This window comes from Rana temporaria, chromosome 5, assembly GCF_905171775.1.
Source record: "Rana temporaria chromosome 5, aRanTem1.1, whole genome shotgun sequence".
Classification (NCBI taxonomy): Eukaryota; Metazoa; Chordata; class Amphibia; order Anura; family Ranidae; genus Rana; species Rana temporaria.
This window is the reverse complement of record NC_053493.1, coordinates 400928750-400955505: the sequence shown is the minus strand read 5'-3', so window position 1 is coordinate 400955505 and position 26756 is coordinate 400928750. Positions and strand designations below refer to the sequence as shown.

The window sequence follows — 26756 nt, the reverse complement described above, 5'->3', positions numbered from 1 at the left end:
GGCTTTGGCTCACGCATGATGGCATGGGTCGCTGCGCTCTACCAGAATCCGTCGGCGCGTTTGAAGGTCAATGGCAGCCTCTCGGATAGTGTGGGAATCGCTAATGGGACAAGACAGGGATGCCCGCTGTCGCCCCTGCTTTTTATATTGACGCTCGAACCTTTCATCAGGACGGTCAAGTTAAACACAGCTGTGAATGGTTTCCGCGTGGGAGGCAGTGAGTTCAAAGTTGCGGCTTACGCCGACGACCTCCTTTTTTTCCTATCTGAAAGTTAGTTCACCTGCTGGCTAGTTCAAATTCCCCAGGATAAGACCTCCTCTTTAATTTCTACCACAATCTTGGAATATCTCCCTCAATTCAATGCTGAACTTGATACTCCAAAGATCCTATGGGGACAGAAGGAGGCAGATGACAACGCTGACTTCATAAAGTCAGCTGATGACAGCCACAGCCACAGCAGGATGAGAAGAGCCAGTATTGTGGACGGAAAAGTCTCCTTCTGGGACCTTGAGGACTTCTAACCTTCCAGCAGGTGAAATGCCAATCATAATCCATCCAACCAGAGTAAGCACTACCAGCAGGGCCTTCCTAATGCACAGGCACTCCTGGGCACTGGGGCCCAGGTGCATGGGGGCACCATGACATTCTTGCTTTACATTATACTTGCCAACTGTCCTGGATTTGCCAGGACAGTCATGCTTTTTATTAAACTGTCTTGGGATTCCAGAAACTGTAATGTGCTCTCCTGATCCCAGTATTGTGCCCTCCTGAGAACACACACAACACACACACACAAACAGTCTTTCTTCCATAGAGGGCGCATGTGCACCGCCTCCCCTAACTATGCATCTGGACCCCCTGATCTACATATCAGTGGCGCTGGACCATGGATTCCTATGCAGGGTGGGTGTTTGTTTTTAAGCACCTGATTAGAGCCAGAGGTAGGTCTGTGAGACCTGTTTCCCGATTGGCCAAAGCGTCAGGCGATCCTTTTGGATGCCTAGTGCTTTGGTGGAAGAAGGGGACACATGGCAGCTAGAGGAGCGGACACCGGAACCGCGGTGGCCACTGCCAGCACTCCAGGAGAGGTGGAGAGGACACCACATCCCCACAGGTAAGTGGCAGACTGCCTAGGGGGCTGTTTCAGTGCTGTGCCACGCCGCCGGGGGGTTGTTCTTTGTTTGCTGCCCCTTTAAAAGAAGAACCCACTAGCCACCAATGTTCTGCTTTCTTGCCTATGCTGTGCCCTTTGTGTTGATTAGTCTTTGATTGATGTCAAATTGTTATGCCATTGTTTAAAATGTATTTTATTGAAAGTACTAAAGCCTCGTACACACGATCGGATATCTAATGGAATCTAATCCGATGGATTGATGGGACCCACACACGATCAGTTTGTCCAATGAAAACAGTCCATTGGTCTGTTTTCATCGGACAAACTGATTGCGTGTATAGGGCTTAAAGGGGTTGTAAAGACAAAAATATTTTCCTCTTAAATTAAAGTCTGACAGTAGCTGATAAAGTAAAAAGTAACGTTTTGCATTATAACTAGTTTGATACCTGTTGAAATCGAGCTGTTCTATTCACCTCCAGCACTCCTGAATCATTATTCTCACTGACTTCCTGGTTTGCGGTGCGCATTCATTCTTGCTACATAACGGCCTAATGGGAACTACAGTTCCCATTAGGCTTAGCCTCCATGCCTGTGAGGGATAAGAGAGCATCTTCACGCAGGACTGTAGTCATAGGGAGGGGGTGAGCACATTCTGCTTTCCACCATGCAAAACAGCTCAGATGCTGGTGGAAAGCAAGAAGAGGAGAGACAGGAAATGGCATTTTCAAACCTGGATTACTGTATTTTGGAGGTCAAAAGGAAAAACGAGATTAGTGATATTTAAATGCTCTAGCTTACAGCAATCAATTGATCTAATAAAAAATGAACCTTTAGTGTTCCTTTAATGAATATGGCCCAGATTCACAAAGGAGATACAACGGCGTATCTCCAGATACGCCGTCGTATCTCTGAGTTGTGCCGTCGTATCTATGCGCCTGATTCTTTGAATCAGTTACGCATAGATTTGTGTTAGATCCGACCGGCGTAAGTCTCTTACGCCGTCGGATCTTAACTGCATATTTACGCTGGCTGCTAGGGGCGTGTACGCTGATTTACGATTAGAAACATGTAAATCAGCTAGATACGCGAATTCACGAACATACGCCCGGCCGACGCAGTACAGATACGCCGTTTACGTTAGGCTTTTCCCGGTGTAAAGTTACCCCTGCTATATGAGGCATACATGCGGCGTACCAATGTATGGCCGTCGTTCCCGCAACGAAATTTGAAAATGTTATGTTGTTTGCGTAAGTCGTCCGTGAATGGGGCTGGATGTAATTTACGTTCACGTCGAAACCAAAACGGCCTTGCGGCGTACTTTGGAGCAATGCACACTGGGATATGTCCACGGACGGCGCATGCGCCGTTCGTGAAAAACGTGAATCACGCTGGGTCACGAGTGATTAACATAAACACACCCCCTGTTCCACATTTGAATTAGGCGGGCTTACGCCGCCGCAACTTACGGAGCAAGTGCTTTGAGAACACTGCACTTGCCCGTATAAGTTGCGGAGGCGTAACGTAAATAGGATACGTTACGCCCGCTCAAAGATACGCGGCTGTACGTGAATCCGAGCCTATATGTTTAATTCTATCAACTATTTATTCTTTAATTCTTGAGAGTAGGTGCGTAATTTGGGGCAGGCTGGTAGGGGCCCCAGTGCATTACTCTACCCAGGGGACCATGATGCTATTAAGACGGCACTGACTATCAGGCAGACTTTAAACCGTTCGGCCACACAAGAATGAATTAAAATGAGTCCAAACTTTATAACTTACTTCCTGTGAACTCTTGTCCTCCCAAGAAGAATGAGAACATTTTCTTCTGCTTGTTGGATGCGACCCCTCTGCAGATTCCCTCTCCGCCCAACCGTGATGTGCTGCTCCAGTCATTCTTATTACACAGCAAGACATTTGGAGACCTTAGCAATCCACATACAATTGTACCTATATCATAGATCGGGGAGAAACAATTTACAACGATGGGTAAAAACATGGTGGAGCAGAACTTAAAGTAGAACTATGGCTTTCCACAAAAAAAAAAATGTGCTGCAACGCTTACTGTACAAATGCATCTGCACTCACAGTTTCCTCATAGTTGCCTTGCAAAGTACCACAGATACTGCCAGTGCAGTTCAACTAATGCATTATTCTGTGATAGTGTGGCAACAATGCTGCACTGCTCCTGAATTCAGAGCAGAGTTGCCACTTTCATGTAGGCTGTATTCTGCTTATACTACACTAGGAGTTGATGTTGTAGGGGACATGGTTATCAGCACTGTCACAGATTCACAAGCCTGTAGCTTGTCAAACACAGTTAGTCCACCCATTGATTTCTGGATTGACAGCACTGCCTCAGCTGCTGAAACCCTCCCACTGTGAGCTGCAGTGTCTGGTAGAGAGAGCATGTGAGACAGAAATGAAGTAGGGTTTGGATCAATCAGGGGAGGTAAAGGAACTTTTAATTCCACTCTATGAGGCTCATGGATCACATGGTAACTACAGTAGAATAGACACTTAAAAAATAAAAAATGAACTAAGGCGCTAGCCAACAGTGAATAATGACTGGTGTATAAACAAAATGCTGCTCAAATCTAATATGTGCCAACAACAAAACAAGGGTATGAAAATTCAAGTGATGAGCGCAAACTGAAATAGTGAAAGAAAACAGTATAGCAATAAAAACTGAAGTGATTACAATCTATAATGTGAGGTCATATATGTGATGTACAATCACATACAACCACAAGACACAAACAGTGAAAAAAAGTTCTTACAGTGTAAAAATAAATATGAATAAAAGTCCAAAATTGAGTGGGTGCAAGAAAATTGTGCAACAACTGATTCAAAAACTCCTGCCAATGGATGATAATGCAACAATCTGGAAGGGTCTTCAACCCCTGATGTGACGTGACGCAACGCGTAAGGTTCCAGACGTGACCGGAAGTGACATGTTACCCCGACCGTCCCACCGGAAGTGCCTGTGTTTGGCGTTTTTTTAACCGTTTTTCTTGTAAGCAAGTTTTCAACTTTATTAAACCAATTGAGTTTTACATGTTTCACGATGAGAGTTTGTATTTCTTTACTTCATCTATGATTCACTCATGGTTGTCGTGGTGAGCTGATCTTATCGTGCTGTGGACCGGGACTGCTTCCATCGATAGAGGACGCCCCAGATTCCATTCCAGTGTCCTAAGGAATTCGTTCAGGCGCATTTTCTGCTGTTTGGAGGTAAGCGCTCTGTGAGCTCAATACCTGTGAAGACCCTTTCAGATTGTTGCATTATCATCCATTGGCAGGAGTTTTTGAATCAGTTGTTGCACAATTTTTTTGCACCCACTCAATTTTGGACTTTTATTTGTATTTATTTTTACACTGTAAGGACTTTTTTTCACTGTTTGTGTCTTGTGGTTGTATGTGATTGTACATCACATATATGACCTCACATTATAGATTGTAATCACTTCAGTTTTTATTGCTATACTGTTTTCTTTCACTATTTCAGTTTGCGCTCATCACTTGAATTTTCATACCCTTGTTTTGTTGTTAGCACATATTAGATTTGAGCAGCATTTTGTTTGTACACCAGTCATTATTCACTGTTGGCTAGCGCTTTAGTTAATTTTTTATTTTTTAAGTGTCTATTCTAGTTACCATGTGATCCATGAGCCTCATAGAGTGAAATTAAAAGTTCCTTTACCTCCCCTGATTGATCCAAACCCTACTTCATAATCATACAAACTATACTGCGATGCTACTTTAGGGTTCAGAGAACACCAAATTACATGGTCTATAATTATGGACCCATTAGATTTGTAAGGGTATGAGCACTATTGTTCAATATGGTTTTACTTCAACACTACATAAAGCACTTGCAGTAATACCTCGGATTGCGAGTAACGTGGTTAACAAGCGTTTTGCAATAAGAGCCATTTTTAAAATTTAAATCCTGACTCGGTTTGCGAGCTTTGTCTCGCAAAACGAGCAGGATTCAAGCCTCTGCCAGAGGTGCCGGAGTGTCGGTGACATTCAGAGGTGCTCAGATGGACTCAGAAACACTCGGAAACACTTGAGCGGTTTCCAAGTATCTTCGGCCCCCCCTCACCTGTGGCCACATGCGGTACTGCATACGGTAGAAGTCACGGTGGGACGAATTATCTGAGTTTCCATTGATTCCTTTGGGGAAACTTGCTTTGATATACGAGTGCTTTGGATTACAAGCATTCTTCTGGAACAAATTATGCTCGTAATCCAAGGTTCCACTGTATATACTTGTATATATAGGGGTAGATTCAGGTAGGGAGCGCGTATTTGTGTGCGGGCGTAACGCATCCTATTTACGCTATGCCTCCGCAACTTTGACAGGCAAGTGCAGTATTCACAAAGCAAAGTTGCGGCAGCGTAGCGTAAATAGGCCGGCGTAAGCCCGCCTAATTCAAATGTGGAAGATGTGGGCGTGTTTTATGTAAATTTATTGTGACCCCACGTAAATGACGCTTTTTTCGAACGGCGCATGCGCCGTCCGTGAAAGTATCCCAGTGCGCAAGCTCCAAATTAACTCGCAAAAAGCCAATGCTTTCGACGTGAACGTAAATTACGCCCAGCCCTATTCGCGAACGACTTACGCAAACGACATAATCGACAAAATTCAACGCTGGCCCAACGTCCATACTTAACATTGGCTGCGCCACATATAGCAGGGGTAACTTTACTGAACGGCGTATCTGTACTGCGACAGCCGGGCCTATGTTCGTGAATAGGCGTATCTAGCTGATTTACATATTCTAGGCTTAAATCAGCGTACACGCCCCTAGCGGCCAGCGTAAATATGCAGTTAAGATACGACGGCGTAGGAGACTTACGCTGGTCATATCTTAGACAAATTCTGGCGTATCTGATTCTTTGAATCAGGCGCCAAGATACGACGCCTCACACTCAGAGATACGACGGCGTATCTGGACATTGAAGTTGATGTAGTGGCATATTGCAATTGAAGCACCAAGCATAGCCACATTGGCCAGTACCTCTGTAGTTTTTCCATTACTGTCATTGTATAACTGGAGCTTACATTTCTGTACCACGGGTAGCTGAGAGATTACATGTTATTGGCCCATTGAAATTGAGGTACCCATGGTAAAGATGTGCAAGCTCCCCAAACTGTTGCCAGAAAGGCTGGAATTTCACCGATGTCTAAAATGTCTTTATGTGTGCTTCCAACAGTCTGGGTAGCTTATAGGATATAGAGGAGATAATAAAAATGCTCAGTCCTAAGGTGGCAACTGTTGGCAGTGTAACAGCTTGGGGAAGGCATGGTTTGATGAGTTTGATGTGGAGGAACTTGAATGGCCTTCAAGAGCCCTCACCTCAACCCTACTGAACACCTTTGGGATGAATTGGAATGGGGATTGTGAGCTAGGTCTCCTCCTCCAACACTGGTAGAAATGCCCTTTAACCTCTTGATGACCGCTGCACGCCGATATACGTTGGCAGAATGGCAGCGGTGGGCAAATGGACGTACCTGTACGTCCCCTTAAACCACTTCCGGACCGCCTCCTGCACATATACGTTGGCAGAATGGCACGGCTGGGCACATGTACGTACAGGTACGTCCTGTACTAGTACCCAGTCGCGGGCGCGCGGCGCGCTCCCGCGACCCGGTCCGAAGCTCTGGGACCGGGACCGCGGGTCCTGCAGACCCGATCGCCACTGGAGTGCGGCGATCGGTCCCTGGAGCTGAAGAACAGGGAGAGCCGTATGTAAACACGGCTTCCCCGTTCTTCACTGTGGCGGCTGCATCGATCGTGTCATCCCTTTTATAGGGAGACTCGATCAATGACGTCAGTCCTACAGCCACACCCCCCTACAGTTGTAAACACACACTAGGTGAAACGAAACTCCTTCAGCGCCACCTGTGGTTAACTCCCAAACTGCAACTGTCATTTTCACAATAAACAATGCAATTTAAATGCATTTTTTGTTGTGAAAATGACAATGGTCCCAAAAATGTGTCAAAATTGTCCGAAGTGTCCGCCATAATGTCGCAGTCACGAAAAAAATCGCTGATCGCCGCCATAAGTAGTAAAAATTTTTTTTTTATAAAAATGCAATAAAACTATCCCCTATATTGTAAACGCTATAAATTTTGCGCAAACCAACCGATAAACGCTTATTGCGATTTTTTTTACCAAAAATAGGTAGAAGAATACGTATCGGCCTAAACTGAGGAAAAAACATGTTTTTTTATATATTTTTGGGGGATATTTATTATAGCTACAAGTAAAAAATATTGCATTTTTTTCAAAATTGTCGCTCTATTTTTGTTTATAGCGCAAAAAATAAAAACCGCAGAGGTGATCAAATACCACCAAAAGAAAGCTCTATTTGTGGGAGAAAAAGGACACCAATTTTGTTTGGGAGCCACGTCGCACGACCACGCAATTGTCTGTTAAAGCGACGCAGTGCCGAATTGTAAAAACCCCTTGGGTCTTTTAGCAGCATATTGGTGCGGTCCTTAAGTGGTTAAGAAGCCATGTGGCGGGCGCGCCCGACGCACTCTCCGTGACTGTACCCACGAATTCGATGTTCAACCAGTGGCCCACGATCGTGTCACGGAGTGGCAGACCGGGATGATGCTTATGTACACAAGGCATTTCCCTGTTCTGCCTAGTTACAGGAGAGTGATCTTCTGCTCCCTGTCATTGGGAGCAGTGATCAGTGTCATGTCACAGTAAGCCCAACCCCCACACAGTTAGAATCACTCCCTAGGACACACTTAACCCCTTCCTCGCCCCCTAGTGGTTAACCCCTTTCCTGCCTGTGTCATTTACACAGTAATCAGTGCATTTTTATAGCACTGATCGCTTTATAAATGACAATGGTCCCAAAATAGCATCAAAAGTGTCCGATGTGTCCGCCATAATGTCGCAGTCACAATAAAAAAAATCGCAGATCGCCGCCATTACTAATAAAAATAAATGGCAGAAGCTATAACTTTTGCGCAAAACAATCAATATATGCTTATTGCGATTTTTTTACCAAAATGTAGAAGAATACGTATCGGCTTAAACTGAGGAAAAAAATTGTATTTTTATATATTTTTGGGGGATATTTATTATAGCAACAAGTAAAAAATATTGCATTTTTTCAAAATTGACGATCTTTTTTTGTTTATAGCGCAAACATTTAAAACCGCAGAGGTGATCAAATACTACCAAAAGAAAGCTCTATGTGTGGGAAAAAAAGTATGAAAATTTTGTTTGGGAGCCACGTTGCACGACCGCGCAATTGTCAGTTAAAGCGACGCAGTGCCGTATTGCAAAAAATAGCCCGGTCATTGGGCAGCCAAATCTCCCGGGGCTGAAGTGGTTAATTACCGTATTTCAGTATTTTTATCTTCTTCAAAAGCACTGTGGAATGCACATGTATCTTCCTAATACACACATTTCTCATCAATACATTTCCTGTTCTATACCATAAGGGGAGCAGATGATACTCTGTTATTCCTATAAATCTCAGTTCTCTATATAGGATCCAAGTTTTATATCAGTTTGTACTTTGGGGATATTGCATATTCAGCAGCACATTTTCATAATTGCACGTTTTAATTAAGCAATTTACACACATCATCCGCACCCTCATGTGACACCACAGGATTTCCAGGAATATATCAGTATGGATATTGATCTAGAACAGCGGTCTCCAAACTGCGGCCCGGGGGCCAGATGTGGCCCTTTGCTTGCCTTTTTCTGGCCCTTGGGGCACTATTTCACCAGCTGACAATAATGATGGGACACCATTTTCCCTGCTGATACTATCAATGGGGCACTATTCTTCCAATTGATACCAACAATAGGGCACTATTCCTCCCTACCAGTGATGTTTGAGCATTACGTTTTTATTTTTTTTCTGTTATTTTTTTTTGTAAATAAGTACTTTTTCTCTTTCAATTACGGGCACTGATATGGCGGCACTGATGGGCACCAATGAGGTAGTACTGATGGAGACAGATGAGGTGGCACTGATTGGCGGCGCTGGTATGCGGCACTGATGGGCACACATAGGCGGCACTGATGGGCACACATAGGCGGCACTGATGGGCACTCATGGGCGGCACTGATGGGCACTCATAGGCGGCACAGATGGGCACTCATGGGCGGCACTTATGGGTAGCACTGATGGATACTTATGGGTGGCACAGATGGGCACTGATAGGTGGGCACTGGGCATGGATGGGCACTGTGGGGTGACACTGTGGGGTGGCACAGCCCTATTCGCGAACGACTTACGCAAACGACGTAAAACGTGAAAAATTTTACGATGTCCCGACGTCCATACTTAACATTGGTACGCCTCATCTACGCCTCATATAGCAGGGGTAACTTTACGCCGGGAAAAGCCTAACGTAAACGGCGTATCTGTACTGCGTCGGCCGGGCGTACGCACGTGAATTGGCGTATCTAGCTGATTTACATATTTCTAGGCGTAAATCAGCGTACACGCCCCTAGCGGCCAGCGTAAATATGCAGTTAAAATACGACGGCGTAAGAGACTTACGCCGGTCGGATCTAATACAAATCTATGCGTAACTGATTCTAAGAATCAGGCGCATAGATACGACGGCTCGGACTCAGAGTTACGACGGCGTATCTGGAGATACGCCGGCGTAACTCGTACGAGAATCCGGGCCCGAGTTCCCAGGATAGCTAGAGAACTGGCCACGTTGTGCTCTCCTGCTTAGTGTGGTCAGTTTTGAAAAGGAAAGTAGAGGGACTGACAGGAACACAAAGGAAGCAATACAACGAGAACAGGAGACTTTCTCATACAAGTACATGGTACAGCAGCCACATATCAGGAATATGATGAAGTGTTGGGGTAACAAACACTTTAAGTCTTATACAATAGAACGGTTACCTTTATTTAATATAATCTTGCTCAATATGAATCCAGTGCAGCAGGCGTCCTGTTCACACATCTGACGACAGACATAATACCCATCTGTTAAACTGGCTCCGCCTCCTGGGAAAAGAGTTGCGCTATACACACCGGATACAGTGTTCCCGAAGTCAGTGCGCTTAAAGTCCCTGTGACCGGTGGAGGGAAATTCTTCTCCTGTGTGAACAAAGACGTTGAAATCAGCTTCCTGTCAGGGTGCCCCATTTTTATTGTTTCATTAAACACTTCGGCCCCGGAAGGATTTGCCCCCTTAATGATCAGGCCTTTCTTTTTTTTGCGACACGGCACTGCGTCGCTTTAACTGACAATTGCGCGGTTGTGCGACGCTGTACCCAAACAAAATGTATGCTTTTTTTTCCCACAAATAGAGATTTATTTTGGTGGTATTTGATCACTTCTGCGGTTTTTATTTATTTTGTGCTATAAACAAAAAAAGACTGACAATTAGCCTAGGTTCACACTGCTGCGAATTCAAAATCGCGGTAAAATGCGCTATTTTACCGCGATTTCACGACTGCGATTTTGCCGCGATTTTGCCGCGATTCCGGCCGCAATTTAATGTAAATCGCGGCCCGAAATCGCAAAAAGTAGTACAGGAACTACTTTTTGAAATCGCAGATGCGGCGTCGCACTGATTAGGACAGTGCCATTGCCGACAATTGCCGACGATTTGAGATGCGATTTGACATGTCAAATCGCATCTCAAATCGTTCCAAATCGTACCCAGTGTGAACCAGGGCTCAATAAAACATATTTTTTTTACTTTTTGCTATAATTATTATCCCCCCGAAAAATGTAAAAAACTAATTTCTTCCTCAGTTTAGGCCGATATATATTCTGCTACATATTTTTAGGGGGAAAAAAAAAATCGCAATAGCCGTATATTGATTGGTTTGCGCAAAAGTTATAGCGTCTACAAACTGGGATACATTTATGGCATTTTTATTATTATTATTATTTTTTACTAGTAGTGGCAGTGATCTGCGATTTTTAGCGGGACTGTGACATTGCGGTGGACAGATCGGACACTTTTGACACTTTTTTGGGACCATTGACATTTATGCAGCGATTCAGAGCTAAAAATAGCCACTGGTTATTGTATAAATGTCACTGGCAGGGAAGGGGTTAACACTAGGGGGTGATTAAGGGGTTAAGTGTGTTCCCTGGGAGGTCTTTCTAACTGTATGGGGGGCTGGGCTGACTGGAGGAGGAGAGAGATTGCTCACTAGATCACTAGAAACAGATGATCTCTCTCTCCTCCCCTGACAGAACGGGGATCTGTTTACACTGACAGCAGGGGCGCAATGACCATTGGGGCTCTCGGGCACTGCCCGAGGGCCCCATGCCACTAGGGGGCCCCATCAGGGTTGCCAGGCTCAATAAAACCAGGGACAGTATGTAAAAATCTGTGTTTTTTTTACATCTGTCCCTGATATGTCTGAAACCGACATGCTTTTGATGTGAAAATCCTGAGATTTTAGCTGCCCCGCCTCTGTACTGCCTCCTGGCGTGGTGGCCATCTGTAAGCCCAGGGGCCCCATAATCTTCTATTGCCCAGGGGCCCCATGAGTTGTCAGTCCACCCCTGACTGACAGATCCCCGTTCTGCCTGTCTCTGGAGCGATCGAGGGTGGCCAGCAGACATCGAGTCCGCTGGCCCCGCTGGTTGGCTCCCCAACTCGCGAATGGGCGCATGCACCCACAAATCGCTGTGTACCCGCCAGACGTACAATGATGGCGATTTGCGCAGGGGAGACAATCTGCAGCAGTACAACTAGTTAATTAATTCTAATTAAAGTTGACCTCCAGTCTTCCTTTGCACAGTTGTGCAGACTCCTCTTCTGGACTGAAATCGCTTCCTGTGATTTCACTGCACACTGTGAGCTTCTCACGATGTGCATGAGAAGCTGCAGCACATCCGATAGAGCCCCGCCTCATTTCCTGGCTGGGGGACATCCAGGATCATCTAGTTCTTTCCACCCCTGTGCGGTTGTCCCTGGCCAACAGTTCAGTTGATAACTAGGTTTATATTGACCTTTGGCTGTTCAGACATCTGGATTGGCGCCCACATCTTTGCCCATTTGCCCCCCGTGTTCTACAGGAGCACAACATCATATATAGTATAGAAATTGTATTTCTATTGATTCTATATGTGACATCTTCCTACTGTTAACAGTTGCTATGGAAGTGGCAGGTGTACCCCTGTACCCCTTACTCATTCTCACAAGTAGGAGGACATTTTTCGGATTTACATCCACTTTAAGTAAGCACAGTTCACATTACAGCTACACTATATTGTCAAAAGTATTGAGACGCTTGCCTTTACACGCACATGGCATGCCAGTCTTATCCTTTGGGATGTGCGAATTTGGGGTGGAGAAACTTGACTGGCCTGCACAGTGTCCTGACCTCAACCCGATAGAAGAGTGGAGACTGTGAGCCAGACCTTCTCGTTCAACATCAGTGCGTGACCTCACAAATGTACTTCTGGAAGAATGGTCAAACATTCCCATAGACACACTCCTAAACCTTGTGGACGGCCTTCCCAGAAGAGTTGAAGCTGTTATAGCTGCAAAGGGCGGGGCCAACTCAATATTGAACCCTACGGACTTAGACTGGGATGTCATTAAAGGTCATGTGTGTGTAAAGGCAGGCGTCCCAATACTTTTGACAATATAGTGTATATAATTGTTTGGGGGTTCTAAGTCATTTTGTAGAAGCAAATGCTGATTTCAACATGTCTTCAAAAAATTTAAAGATTGCCCAAGATGTGAAGTGTTTAAACTGCACATCCCCTTTTAGTAAGTACGGTTCACATGACAGCTATGTGCTAGTTGAATCGCTGTCTAAAAAATAAAATTTTGGATGCTTATCACTATTGAAGAGAGACTTGATGAAGACAATACAAGAATAAATTAGAGTGAGGTGAACAGATGACGGCTTTGATAAGAGAGTTGTGAGAGTGAAGCTGACCTTTCTTTCTGTACACGCTTATGTCTTCTATAGAGGACAGTCTGACTTTATGCTGGCAGCGGAGTCCCTCCATACTGGTGGCGGCAGAGTTCCCCAGAGCAGTCTGAACCTGAAAGAGGTAGAGATATTAATTGTGATTTTTTTGTTTGCTGTATCATATTTTCACAGCAAGGCTCCATTTACATGGGAATCAGGTGGCCCCACCCCTTACTTATATAAGAAATGTCAAAGGAGGAGCCTGCAGTAGGCAGCCAGCCTTCATGACGGCGAGAGCGTCTTTTTTTTTTTTTCGGGTGTGGCAGGCGACATGATTGATGTGTCAGGGGACACAGTTTTTTATTTTTTAATAAAGGATTTGTCAAGAACTGTGTCTGTGTTTTGTTTACTTTGTATGCTTTTTTGGTGGGGTTGATAGGGGTACAATGTACCCAATACTCATTCACATGGGGGGGGGGCAGGATCTGGGGGCCCCCTTGTTAACGGTTCCGATAAGCCCCCTGCCCACAGACCCCCACAACCACCGGAAACTGGCCAGGGTTGTGGGGATGAGGCCCTTGTCCCCATCAACATGGAGACAAAGTGCTTTGGGGTGACCTACTGTGCTGCAAGTGACCTTTCCTGACCTGCTTGGCTGCAAGCTTGGATAAGGGTCTGTTATGGATTTGGGGGGGGGGCACGCCATTTTTTTTTTGTTTGTTTTTTGGTGTGGTATGGACTCGGGGGGGGAACACACGTCGCTTTTTTGTTTTTGGCATGGAGTTCCCCTTAAAGTGGAGGTTCACCCAAAAAATAAATTTTTAACATTACATTCAGCCGAGTTGTCCTAATGACAATCGGCTGTTTTTTTTTCCGTACATACCTTATTTTCACCGCCGCTTCCGGGTTTGTGTTCTGCGGGACTGGGCATTCCTACCTGATTAACAGGCTTCCGACCGTCGCATACTACGCGTCACGAGTTGCCGAAAGAAGCCGAACCTCGGTGCGCAGTCGCCGTATAGAGCCGCACCAACGTTCAGCTTCTTTCGGCAACTCGTGACGCGCTGTATGCGACGGTCGGAAGCCCGTCAATCAGATAGGAACGCCCAGTCCCGAAGAAGACATACCCGGAAGCGGCGGTGAAAATAAGGTATGTACAGGAAAAAAATAAATAAAACAGCCGATTGTCATTAGGACAACTCGGCTGAATGTAATGTTAAAAATGTATTTTTGGGTGAACCCCCGCTTTAAAATCCATATCAAACACAAAGGGCCTGGTATGGACTTGGTATATCCCAAGTATATATTCAGAATTTACAACTAAAACCTTCATCACTGATAGAACCCAATGCAGCGTCTAAGAATTCCCCTTTACAGCCTTTTTACTACAATTGATAACAATGATAATACCTGATTATTGGTGGAACAGACGATATTTGAACCTTCTCCGTTATACTTCTCACAGGTCACCCCTGTGCTATTCCCAGATACCGTAACATAGTCACATGATTCATCTGTTGCGCAATCTGAAATAATAAAAGTTTCCAAAATACAGCAGGTAGGTACAATGCACTTGGATCATTTGAACTGGTGTACAACTTGTTTCTTCCTTCAAATATCCAGATTCATTTTTTTCTACTACTGTGATCTGACTTCTCGTTAGAGGGTGGCTACATTCATTTTCCACGGTCCCCCTGTATGTACACAGCTCCCAAATGTCCCTGATTTCGAGGGACTGTCCCTGATTTGGAGCAATGTCCCTCTGTCCCTCATTTGTCCCTCATTTTGGTCTGATCTCTATAGTTGTATATAAAATGCACTTTTTATCTTTCTAAAAATGTTTCCCAGTGCTAAACCTTTCATCAAATTCTAAATTGCTGCATTTGTAATTTTAAAAGCCAATATGAAGCAATAGTAGTGGTAAAAAAAAAGCCCTTGTAGACTTAATTAACCTTCTTTTCTTTTTTTTTGGTTAATTCTCCTTTAATGGGGTGTGGCAGGGGGTGTGTCCTATGCCTACATACATTTGCTAGTAGGTGTCCTTCATTCCCATCTCAAAATGTTGGGAGGTATGTATGTAGGAATGTAGCCACCCTTCTCTTGCTCGCTCCTGAGATGAACTATGGGATTTGTAGTGTGCATAGAGCAGTGTACATGACCACAACCTCAGCCTCGTACACACAATCTGATTTTCGGACAACAAATGTGTGATGGAAGGGTTTTGTCGGATAATCCAACTGTTTGTACGCTCCATCAGACAATTGTTGTTGGAATTTCCAACAACAAATGTTTTATAGGATGCTTTCAAATGTGTCTTGTCAGATTATCCAATCCTGCGTACACAAGTCCGTCGGAAAAAATCCAAAGTACAAACACGCATGCTCCGAACCAATGGTAACCAAAGCACAACATTAACAGATGTTGTCCAAATGGTGGCACTAAAGAGCTGAAAACCACAAAGTTTTATGTATGTTGGCTGCCGTCTGTATGCATACTAAGTTCACGACCAACGCCCTTCACACAAAATTCCACGGATTTGTCCGATGGAAATCCGATCATGTGTATGCGGCTTAACATGCACTACTCGTTCCAAACAAGCGGAAGAGAGGAGAGGTTCAGGAGCACAGAGGACGCTACAAGGAGGCAAAAAAACACAGTAAAGCTCCTAAACTGAACTCCATAAAAGCCTATGTCCATGTACACATAGGCTATTAGCAGAGTTTAGTAGCTGCCGCGTTTAGGCGCTTCAGCCTCCCTCTTCTGAACACTGAAATATTGCATTCAGTATACTGTAGGAACGTTTTGACCGCCGGCTGTGGGAAAACGCGGCAAAACCGAGCTGCGTTTTTGAAGAGATTTTGCTGCCTTTGTGTTTTCCCGCAGATGCGGTAAATGTAGGCTAGTGTACATGCAGTTTACAGGCATTTGAGCTTACAGGCAGAAAAAACCCCCGAAAGGGATGGCGGCCCATCCATAGAGGGTTCACGGGCGCCGCCTCCCCTATCCATGCGTCCTATACATCAGTGGTCCCAGACCATGCATACCAATGTGGGGTGGTTTTTTTTTTAAAGCACCTAATTAGAGCCAGAGGCTCTAATAAGCTTAAAAAAAAAGCTTAAAAAAAAAGTTGTGTGACCACAGCAAATACATTTTTGCTATTATCACACTAAAGTTTCACCCCACCAATCAGGAGTCAAGTCTGTGAGACCTGTTTCCCGATTGGCAAAAGCATCAAGCTATTAATCCTATTGGATGCCTAGCACTTTGGCGGAAGAGGAGACACACAGGCGGAAGAAGCTGGAGAAGCGGACACCGGAGCCGCCGTGGAGAGGATGAGAGGACACCACAGCTTCACCACACAGTGCCGGACTGCCCATGGGGGGGGGGGGGGTTGTGTTTGTTTGCCACCCCCCAAAAGAAGAAGCCACCACTAGTATATACCCTATGTAATAATAAGTGATTGACCCCTAACCTTAACCCTTAAAATAAAATAATAATAAACATCCTAACCATATCACCAAATAAACAATTTATTATTATTATTATTATTATTATTATTATTATTATTATTGAGATTATTATTAAGAATAATGTATTTAATATATTTTTAAATGTTAAGGGTTCATTATTTTTTTATTTATTATTTATTTATGATTATTTTTGTACACATTAAAAAACAATTTTTAGTCATTTGTGTATTTATTTTACATTTTTTTATTCATATATAATTACTCATTTTATTTTACATTTTCCCATTTGAGCAGAAAATCACACAAAAACGTGCGACACAACACTCAAAAGCACACAAAAACACGCAAATCGCGTGTTTCCATTAATTTATATGGTAATAAAAACTTATGTGTCCAAAATCAAATAAAGTCCATACAGTGAAGAATAAAAAGTGTCCTCTGATTCTTAATAGGTACAACACCCAGTGCTCCCCATAGGCAGGGAAAATGTATCCTCTAAAGCTCCGTACACATGATCGAAATTTTCAATGGAAAAAGTCTGACAGAAATTCCGATCGTGTGTATGCCCCATCGGAGTAATTCCCTCGGAAATTCAGAAGAATTCCATCAGAGTTTAGATAGAGAACATGTTCTCTTTTACTCCGATGGAATTCCGTCGCAATTCCGATGTGATTTTGGTCGGACAAAGGTCCGATCGTGTGTACGGGGCTTCACCAGATCATTATACCTATCTTGGTCTATAAGCGCATCAGCGAGTATTCACGCCTCACTTTAGGTATAAGCCACCTCTGCCTTACAGAAGATGTCTGTTTAGACTAAACTTACGTCAGGCAAGGAAATAGCGGTGAGGTTGTGGTGCCCGTGGGGGGTGTAAGACGAGTATCTGTTTTTACAATGCCCGTTGAAACTTTGCTGTTGTAAGCAGGGCTTTTTTCAGAGAATAGGTGCAGGAACTCCCTACTTCCGTGTCACCTGTTGTGTCCACCCCCTACCACCATTCCTTGGTTCCAACCCTCTACTTACCTCTGAGCACCATTCCTTGGTTCCACTCCCTACCAACCTATGAGCACCATTCCTTGGTTCCACTCCCTACCCACCTATGAGCACCATTCCTTGGTTCCACTCCCTACCAACCTCCGAGCACCATTCCTTGGTTCCACTCCCTACCCACCTATGAGCACCATTCCTTGGTTCCACTCCCTACCAACCTCCACCACCATTCATTGGTTCCACTCCCTACCCACCTCCGAGCACCATTCCTTGGTTCCACTCCCTACCCACCTCCGAGCACCATTCCTTGGTTCCACTCCCTACCCACCTCTGAGCACCATTCCTTGGTTCCATTCCCTACCCACCTATGAGCACCATTCCTTGGTTCCACTCCCTACCAACCTATGAGCACCATTCCTTGGTTCCACTCCCTACCCACCTATGAGCACCATTCCTTGGTTCCACTCCCTACCAACCTCCGAGCACCATTCCTTGGTTCCACTCCCTACCCACCTCCGAGCACCATTCCTTGGTTCCACTCCCTACCCACCTCCGAGCACCATTCCTTGGTTCCACTACCTACCCACCTCTGAGCACCATTCCTTGGTTCCACCCCCCTACCCACCTCTCAGTAATGGATTCAGAACCAAGTATCAGTTTGTGGTGCTAAGTAATTTGTATACGATAGGAAGTAAAATTGATCCACTGTAGCCAGCAACAATAGACCCCTCCCACAACAGTTGGTGTCTCCCAGGAGTATAAGAGCCCTCCAGCAACACTAGATCCTCTACCAGCGACAACTGACCCCCCCAGCAACAATAGACCCCTGTAAAAATAGATCCCTTCCAGCAACAATAGATCCTCCAGCAGCCAGCAATAATAGACCCTCCGGTACACCCCAGCACCCCTAGCCATTACATACATTCAGAGATGCAGGTGCCGGAACTGTGTTCCCCCGCGTTCCTGCTGAAAAAAAGCCCTGGTTGTAAGTAGACCCTTTATTGAACTCATTTGCTTTTACTCAACGCTGCGCAAAGAGTCTTTTCCTCCTCTTCTTGGCATACTGTGTGACCAGGTCTGAGATTCCTTAAGGATTAATTTAATGGTGACTTCCATCAATGGCATCCCTTGAGTGGCTGAAAAGGAAAGGCGGGTTATACCTAAAGTGAGGGGTGAATACTCACTGATGCGTATATAGACCATGATAGGTCTAATGATCTGGTAAGAGGATACATTTGCCCTGTCTTTTCCTATGGGGAGCACTGGGTGTTGCACCGGGGGACACATTTTATTCTTCACTGTATGGACTTTATTTGATTTTGGAAACATCTCAGCATAGCGCAAAGCCAACCCCCCAACCCCCTGAGCCCCCATTTACTTACCTGATCCTTCGAAAGTCCTGCGCCGTGAACGCGCAGTCTTCTCGGTCGGCTTCTCGGCTCCTTCATTGGTTGATTGAAAGCAGGGTAGCCATTGGTTCACACTGCTGTCAATCATATCCAATGGCGCGCACACCAGGGGGCTGGGTCGAGTGATACAGTGAGCGGCTATAGCCGCTGGCTGTATCACGGGAGTGCACCCGCAAGAACTTTCCACCATGCGAGAGAGCTTGCATGAAGGTGGAAAGTTCTTGCTGGGGGAGACGAGACAGCCGCCGAGGGACCCCAGAAGACGGGGTGTTCGGGGCCACTCTGTGCAAAACGAGCTGCACAGTGAAGGTAAGTATAACATGTTTGTTATTTTAAAAATTTAATAAAATTCTCTTTGGTGATCCTTTAACACGTATTAATTTGTGACGATCAATGCACTATGTTGTGACAGCGCAACACGTTAAATTTCTATGTAGGAATGTATCCAGAGGCAGCTCTTTAATTAGGCAAATTAGGCGGTCGCCTAAGGCCTCACACTCACAGGGGCCTCGCGGCCGCCTAACTTGCCCAATGCATTACCCCAGTTTTGAGGGACAGGGGACTTTAACACTGCTGTGCTCAGGAAGCGTTATGAGCCCTGACTCAGGAGCGGGGCCGCCAGTATCCCTAACAACCAGTGAATATCAGTGACACCACCCCTTGTGACCTCAATGACCCAGCATGCCCTCAGTCAATGTCATCACAAGGGGCGGGTTCACCAGGTGACATCACGGGTGGCCCCCCGCCCCTTAGTTATTAAAGAACAGGATCTGGGGGCCGCCTTGTTAAAGGGGGCTCCCAGATTCAGATAAGCCCCCCTGCATGCAGACCCCCGCAACCACCGGCCAGGGTTGTGGGGAAGAGGCTCTTGTCCTTGAATTATTTTTCTTATCATGGGTGTGAGTGGGGCCCCTTGTCAAGTTTTGCCTAAGGCCTCACAAAGCCTAGAGCTGCCTCTGAATGTATCCATCCTCTAACAAGGAAGTCAGGTCACAGTAGAAAAAAAGAGATTTGGAGATTTAGAGGAGTCTGAGAGCAACAGAAGGGACTTTTCTGAGTTATAAGTACGGTACATACTAGAATAGATTTATTTTAAACTGTGTTACTTTAGGTTAAGGAGTTAAAGTCTCGCTTGTGTTTATGTGTTACAGTGAGATAGCGTGACTATTCGTTTTACCACTGTGATACATTAATTTTCTGAGTGTGAGAGATGTGAAAAATTGGTTCTTGGGTGTGATACATTTATAACAAATGTATATACACAAAAAAAAAAAAAAAATGGGGATTTTTTTGGTGCTTCGAAAGAAGCAAGAAAAAGTCCCACTTCTTTCTCCTGTGTACATATCAGTGTGAGGAAAGTAGTGCATAGTATATCCATCACCAGTTCCAAAATATAACACATGCAAAGTCAAAAATGTACGTGTCAAAATGTATGTAGCCAAAAACAGACACAATATAGAAGAAATACATTCAAGGGTGTGGCAGAGACTTGACTCTGAGGGCCGGATTCAGAAAGATGAGCGCATCTTTCTTCCAGCGTAACGTATCTCCGATACGTTACGCCGCTGTAACTTTGGGCGCAAGTTCTGTATTTAGAAAGAACTTGCGCCCTTAGTGACGGCGGCTTAACGTATGTGTTGTGGCATAAGGCTGCCTAATTCAAATGGGGATGTTGGGGGCGTGTTGTATTTAAATTTTACTTGACTCCGCGTTTTTTACGGTTTTTTTTTGAACGGCGCATGCGCCATCCGTAAAATATCCCAGTGTGCATTGCTCTAAAGTACGCCGCAAGGACGTATTGGATTCGACGTGAACGTAAATGACGTAAAGCCCTATTCGCGAACGACTTACGCAAACGACGTAAAATTTCAAAACTCCGCGCGGGAACAACTGCCATACTTAACATTAGCTACGCCTCATATAGCAGGGGTAACTATACGCCGAAAAAAGCCTAACGTAAACGGCATAAAAAATTGCGCCGAACGTACGTTTCTGAATCGCCGTATCTACCTAATTAGCATATTCATTGCGTAAACATACGGAAGCGCCACCTAGCGGCCAGCCTGAAAATGCAGCCTAAGACACTTACACCAGTCGGATCTTAGGGATATCTATGCGTAACTGATTCTCTGAATCAGGCGCATAGATACGACCGACCGCACTCAGAGATACGACGGCGTATCAGGAGATATGCCGTCGTATCTCCTATCTGAATCCGGCCCACAAACTGAAAGTGATCTTGTATGCCCCGTACACACGATCTGGCTTTTTCCCGGCCAAACTCACATCGGAATTCCATCTAAACCCCGACGGAATTCCTCGGAAAAAAGTCTGATGGGGCATACACACGGTCGGAATTTCCGATGGAAAAAGTCAGTCTGACTTTTTCCATCGGAAATTCCGATCGTGTGTATGGGGCTTTAGGGTTTAACAGGCACCTTGGGCACAGGAGGATAACAATTTCATATGTACTAAGACTTACCATCAATACATTCCAAAAGGGTCTTCTGAAGTGACTTAACTGATGTGGACTGTGCAATCCCCATATTTCCATCATCAACAATTAGTCCGTCTTCTGGGACCAAGTCAAACTTTTGTAGCACTAGAATAACAAAGTGCATTTATGTCATTTAATGGGATGCTCTACAACATGTACTGAAAAGCAATATCTCAATTATTGGTGGAGTCTGCTGGGGTGAGCCAACCCCAAGATTCTTTGGGGCTTTTGAGGATTCCAAAAGTTAGATCTCATAGAGCTCATAGAGTCGACTGTGGAATTTTAAATGTCCTGCTGCTCTAGGGTTGCTACCTGGTTATGCCTCCAGTGTTGTATCGGATAAATTGAAATCCAGCAAGAGGAGAGAGACTTCCCTCCATAATACCTGCAACAGGTGTGCACACACCTAGGAACATACACACCACCAGTGTATGAAAGATACACTATATTGCTAAAAGTATTGGGACACCTGCCTTTACATACACACACACATGATCTTTAATGGCATCCCGGTCTTAGTCTGTAGGGTTCAATATTGAGTTGGCCCACCCTTTGCAGCTATAACAGCTTCAACTCTTCTGGGAAGGCTGTCCACAAGGTTTAGGAGTGTGTCTATGGGGATGTTTGACCATTCTTTCAGAAGCACATTTGTGAGGTCAGGCGCTGATGTTGGCCAAGTAGGCCTGGCTTGCAGTCTGCACTCTAATTCATTCCAAAGGTGTTCTATCGGGTTGAGGCTAGGACTCCATCCATGTCTTTATAGACCTTACTTTGTGCACTGGTGTTTGAACATCCCCAAACTGTTCCCACAAAGGTGGGAGCATGGACTTGTCCAAAAATGTGTCTTGGTGTGCTGACGCCTTAAGAGTTCCCTTCACTGGAACTAAGGGGCCAAGCCCAACCCCTGAAAAACAACCCCACAACATAATCCCCCCCTCCACCAAATGATTTAGAGTAGTGGCCCAACACTTTTGGCAATATAGTGTGGATGAATGAGTTTGGGGTGGAGGAACTTCACTAGCCTGCACAGTCCTGACCTCAACCCCATAAAACACCTTTGTGATGAATTAGAGCAGAGACTGCGAGCCAGGTCTTCTCGTCCAACATCAGTGCCTGACCTCAAAAATGCGCTTCTGGAAGAATGGTCAAACATTCCCATAGACACTCCTAAACCTTGTGGACGGCCTTCCCGGAAGAGTTGAAGGTGTTATAGCTGCAAAGGGTGGGCCAACTCAATATGGAACCCTACAGACTAAGACTGGGATGTGATTAAAGCTCATGTGCGTGTAAAGGCAGGCATCCCTATACTTTTGACAATATAGTGTATCTGAGAGACAGAAATTGTTAATTTATCAAGGAACCCTCAAGCAACTTCTAGAGCAGCCATTCTAAACCAGGTTTCCTCCAATGGTTTCTTGAGCTGTTGCTGATTGACCGTTCATTTGGTGGTGCCTGAAAAATTATTGGTCCAAAATCATCAGAACCAGCAACATCAATCATTTTTCAGCTGTCTGTAAGAGTGGCATTCTTCCAGGGGTGGACTGACAACTCATGGGGCCCCTGGGCAATAGAAGATTATGGGGCCCCCGGGCTTACAGATGGCCACCATGCCAGGAGGCATTGCCTAGGCGGGGCAGCTAAAATCTCAAAATGTTGCACATATCAGGGACAGATGTAAAAAAAAAACACAGATTTTTACATACTGTCCCTGGTTTTATTGAGCCTGGCAACCCTGATGGGCCCCCTAGTGGCATTGGGGCCCTCGTAAAAAAAGGGCAAATACGCGGGGTCACAGTTAATATACATAAAACACGCCCACATCATCCCCATTTGAATTAGGCGGGCTTACGCCAGACCAAATACGTTACGCCACCGTAACTAAGGGCGCAAGTTGTTTCTGCATACGAAACTGGGCCCTAAGTTACGGCGGCGTACCGTATCTGCGATACGTTACGCCCGCCCATAGATAGACCATTCTATCTGAATCCGGGCCACTGTGTTTCTCTGAAAATAAGCCCGGGTCTTATATTAATTTTGGCTATAAAAGACACAGTAGGGCTTATTTTCGGGGTAGGTCTTACCATGTAATGTGCTGTCTTCTCTCCTCCTCTCCCTTCCTGCCTGACAGGAATCCCCAGTGTGAACCGAGTTAAAAATCAAGTAAAATCCTATAATCCACTCTATTACAGTATTATATAATGTACAATGTGTGTGTTTCTGTAATATAATTGTGCCAAATACCTTTTTTTATAATGCAGCTCTGCGCTTCTGTGACCCGCCGATTGAATTATTGGATTTTACAAGCATTTTAAACTAGGGCTTATTTTTGGGGAAGGGCTTATATTGCTGCCCTCCTGGAAAATAATGCTAGGTCTTATTTTCGGGGTACGTCTTATTTTCGGGGAAACACAGTGGTGAGGGTGACTCTAAAAAAAGAATGACACAAGGAGAATTTGCTCTTGCAGAGGTATTTCTCAAGCTGCAATAATCCCTGGCTGGCCGTCTTTTAAGACAATTGTCTTATTAGTCTCCTGGAAGTTAATCGAGCCCTTTCACTACACTCACTTCATCATAAAGTGTCTCTCCAGAGCTGCCAAACACATCCGCCAAAGAGCTCAGAATGATCTGTTTTTTTACTGACTGTACTAGAAGAAGAAAAATTGAATGCTTGGTGATACTAATAGCTTAAAGTGTAAATAAACCTGGTTCGGGAGATTGTGACAGGGGATTCTGCGGTTTTGTTGACAATATCCTACTGGATCGTGGACCGTTGACCAATAGACCTGCAGATGGAGCCACTTATGCTAGGTGGACATAGAAGAGGGAGTATGAATACAGTTGACTGACTCGCTACCTTTCCTGAAAGTCTATTCCAAGCACCAGCCACACTTTTGGTAAAATAGGGCCAGATCCTCAAAAGGGATACGCCGGCGTATCTACTGATACGCCGTCGTATCCCTGTTTCTATCTTTGGAACTGATCTACAGAATCAGTTTCCAAAAGATAGACAGAAGATCCAACATGTGTAAGGGACTTACACTGCCGGATCTTAGGATGCAGTACCGCATCCGCCGCTGGGGGCATTTTGCGTCGAAATGCCGCTTCGGGTATGCAAATTAGCACTTACGGAGATCCACAAAGCTTTTACGCTTCGTTTTTTCTCCGTAAGTATTAAGTTGCATGTGTAAAATTAGGGCTGCTTTTACAAAGTGTAAACTGTTTACACCTTGTAAAAGTAGACCCTTCTTATCCTCGACGCTGTTATTTTTTTATTTTTTATTTTATTTTTCCCGCCGTATCTTTTTTTTTTCCCGACGCAACTTTTTTGACCCGGCGCGATTCACGAAGCTCGGCGCAACGTAATTTCGCGCTATGCACGTCGGGAAAATGACGTCACGAGCATGCGCAGTACGTCCGGCGCGGGAGCGCGCCTAATTTAAATGGGACTCGCCCCCATTTGAATAGGAACGCCTTGCGCCGGATGGATTTAAGTTACACAGCCGAAAATTTCTAGGTAAGTGCTTTGTGGATCGGGCACTTAGGTAGAAATTTTGCGGCAGTGTAACTTAAATCAGAATATTTAAGTTACGGCGGCTCTTTGTGGATCTGGCCCATAATATTTTGTAAGATTCGTTTTGAACGTTCCTCCTGCTAGTTTGAGCTCATGTACCCGTGTTCTTGATATTGGCTTTACTGTATATTGAAAATACTGCCCTGCTCAACCTTTTCTTACACTCTTCATGAATTTAAAAAATGCAATCATGTCTTTCCTTTCCCTTCTTTTTTCCAGACTGTTCCCGGAGTCTCATCTGAGGCCCCGTACACATGACCGGTTTTCTCGGCAAATTCAGCAAGAAACTCGATGGGAGATGTATTCTGCCGAGAAAACCGGTCGTGTGTACACTTTTCACCGAGAAACCCGTCGGGAAACTCGTCGAGCCAAAAAGAGAGCATGTTCTCTATTTCCTCGTTAGGCAATGGGAACATTTGGCTCGACGAGTTTTCTGACAGCCGAACAAGGAACTCGACGGGGAAAACAATGTGTTTTGCCCGTCGAGTTTCTCGGACGTGTGTACGGGGCCTGAGTCCGAGTATAGAAATGTCAAAGGCAAAAAAAAATATAGACTAGAGGTCCACATTTAGTCCTTTTATTTGGTGAAAGGTAATAAAACAAGCCAGAAGGTTTTAAAGAACTCAGTATGCACCCTTCTACAGGGCCTGATGAGGATGAAAATGAGGAATACAGCCAAGAATAGAATTTAAGAATGGGAGAAGTACTGCAACACAGTTACAACTTAAAGAGAAACAAAGCTCTGGAAGCAGTTCCAAAAAAAAAAGAGCAGATGGAATGCAAAGGACAAGTCTCCAGTATTGCCTGTGGTCTCCCTGAAGCTGATGTTTACTAAAACGTCATTACTAAAATACTTTCGCTTTGTGTCTATGTGTAGAGCTGCCCATCTTGGTAGAGGCCTCTACACGTGTGCTAGCTGACCATGTATCTCCTGACTCCAATCTCTTATACATGGGAATGCTCTTGGGAGGAATGCATTGAATTGGGAAAAAAAATTCTCATGCTGACAGCCGCGATTGCGGCTTTGTTTACTTCTGGGTACCCGGGCGTGACGTCATAGAGATGACTGGTGACCATCTGGTCACTGTAAATCTCTATCGTCCTAAGCTGGCGCCAGCCGATTCGTTCTCCGGGCCACCGATGGCACGGGAGAGCCCGGAGAAGTACAGGATGGCGGTGGGAGGGGGGATGTCCCTTCCCGTCGCCTAGAAGAACGATCAAGCAGTAGAACTGCCGCTATGATCGTTCTTATCGTGCACAGAATCGCCGGCTGCAAACAATGATATCTGAATGATGCCTGTAGCTGCAGGCATCCTTCAGATATCACCGCTCAAAGTCAAGGATGTCATATGACATCCTCAGTGTTGAAGTACTGTAGTTAATGATGTCACAAGAATCCCTGTCCCTTTGTTATTTGTGACTGTGGGCTGGGAACAACCATATCCTTGGCCATGTAGCCATATTTGGTCAATAATGTCACCAGCATCCCCCCTTCCCCTTTGTTACGTGTGGCTACGGTGTGGGGAATGCCCTGGCTGCAGCTGATCGGGCTCTGATTTGCGGAAGTGACAGCTTGCTTACAGGTTTGGACCGAACCCGTGCTCATTCCTACTAAGGAAAATACAGATTCACAATAATTAAGTCACAATCCATGGGTACAGCATAGCATAGACATATAGCAAGGTGGAATAACTGACAGAGCCAAGAAAGAAAAAAAAATATTCAAACAAGCCCATGGTCATTAACTCAACGCAACTTTTAATCTAGTTGACATGTAGACCCCCAGACATACTGGCATAACCAT

At 45.0% G+C, this 26756-nt stretch overlaps 1 protein-coding gene across 1 annotated transcript in view; it reads right to left on the bottom strand.

The window, feature by feature from the left end:
* TG (thyroglobulin) overlaps window positions 1-26756 on the bottom strand; it is a 426102-nt gene that overhangs the window by 274987 nt on the left and 124359 nt on the right. Inside the window, exons 23-27 of the mRNA XM_040354673.1 lie at window positions 21367-21486; window positions 14426-14541; window positions 13040-13148; window positions 10026-10223; window positions 2895-3062 (exon numbers count right to left, since the gene is read on the bottom strand). Coding sequence (XP_040210607.1) covers window positions 2895-3062; window positions 10026-10223; window positions 13040-13148; window positions 14426-14541; window positions 21367-21486 — 711 coding nt within the window. The remainder of the gene's footprint in view (window positions 1-2894; window positions 3063-10025; window positions 10224-13039; window positions 13149-14425; window positions 14542-21366; window positions 21487-26756) is intronic.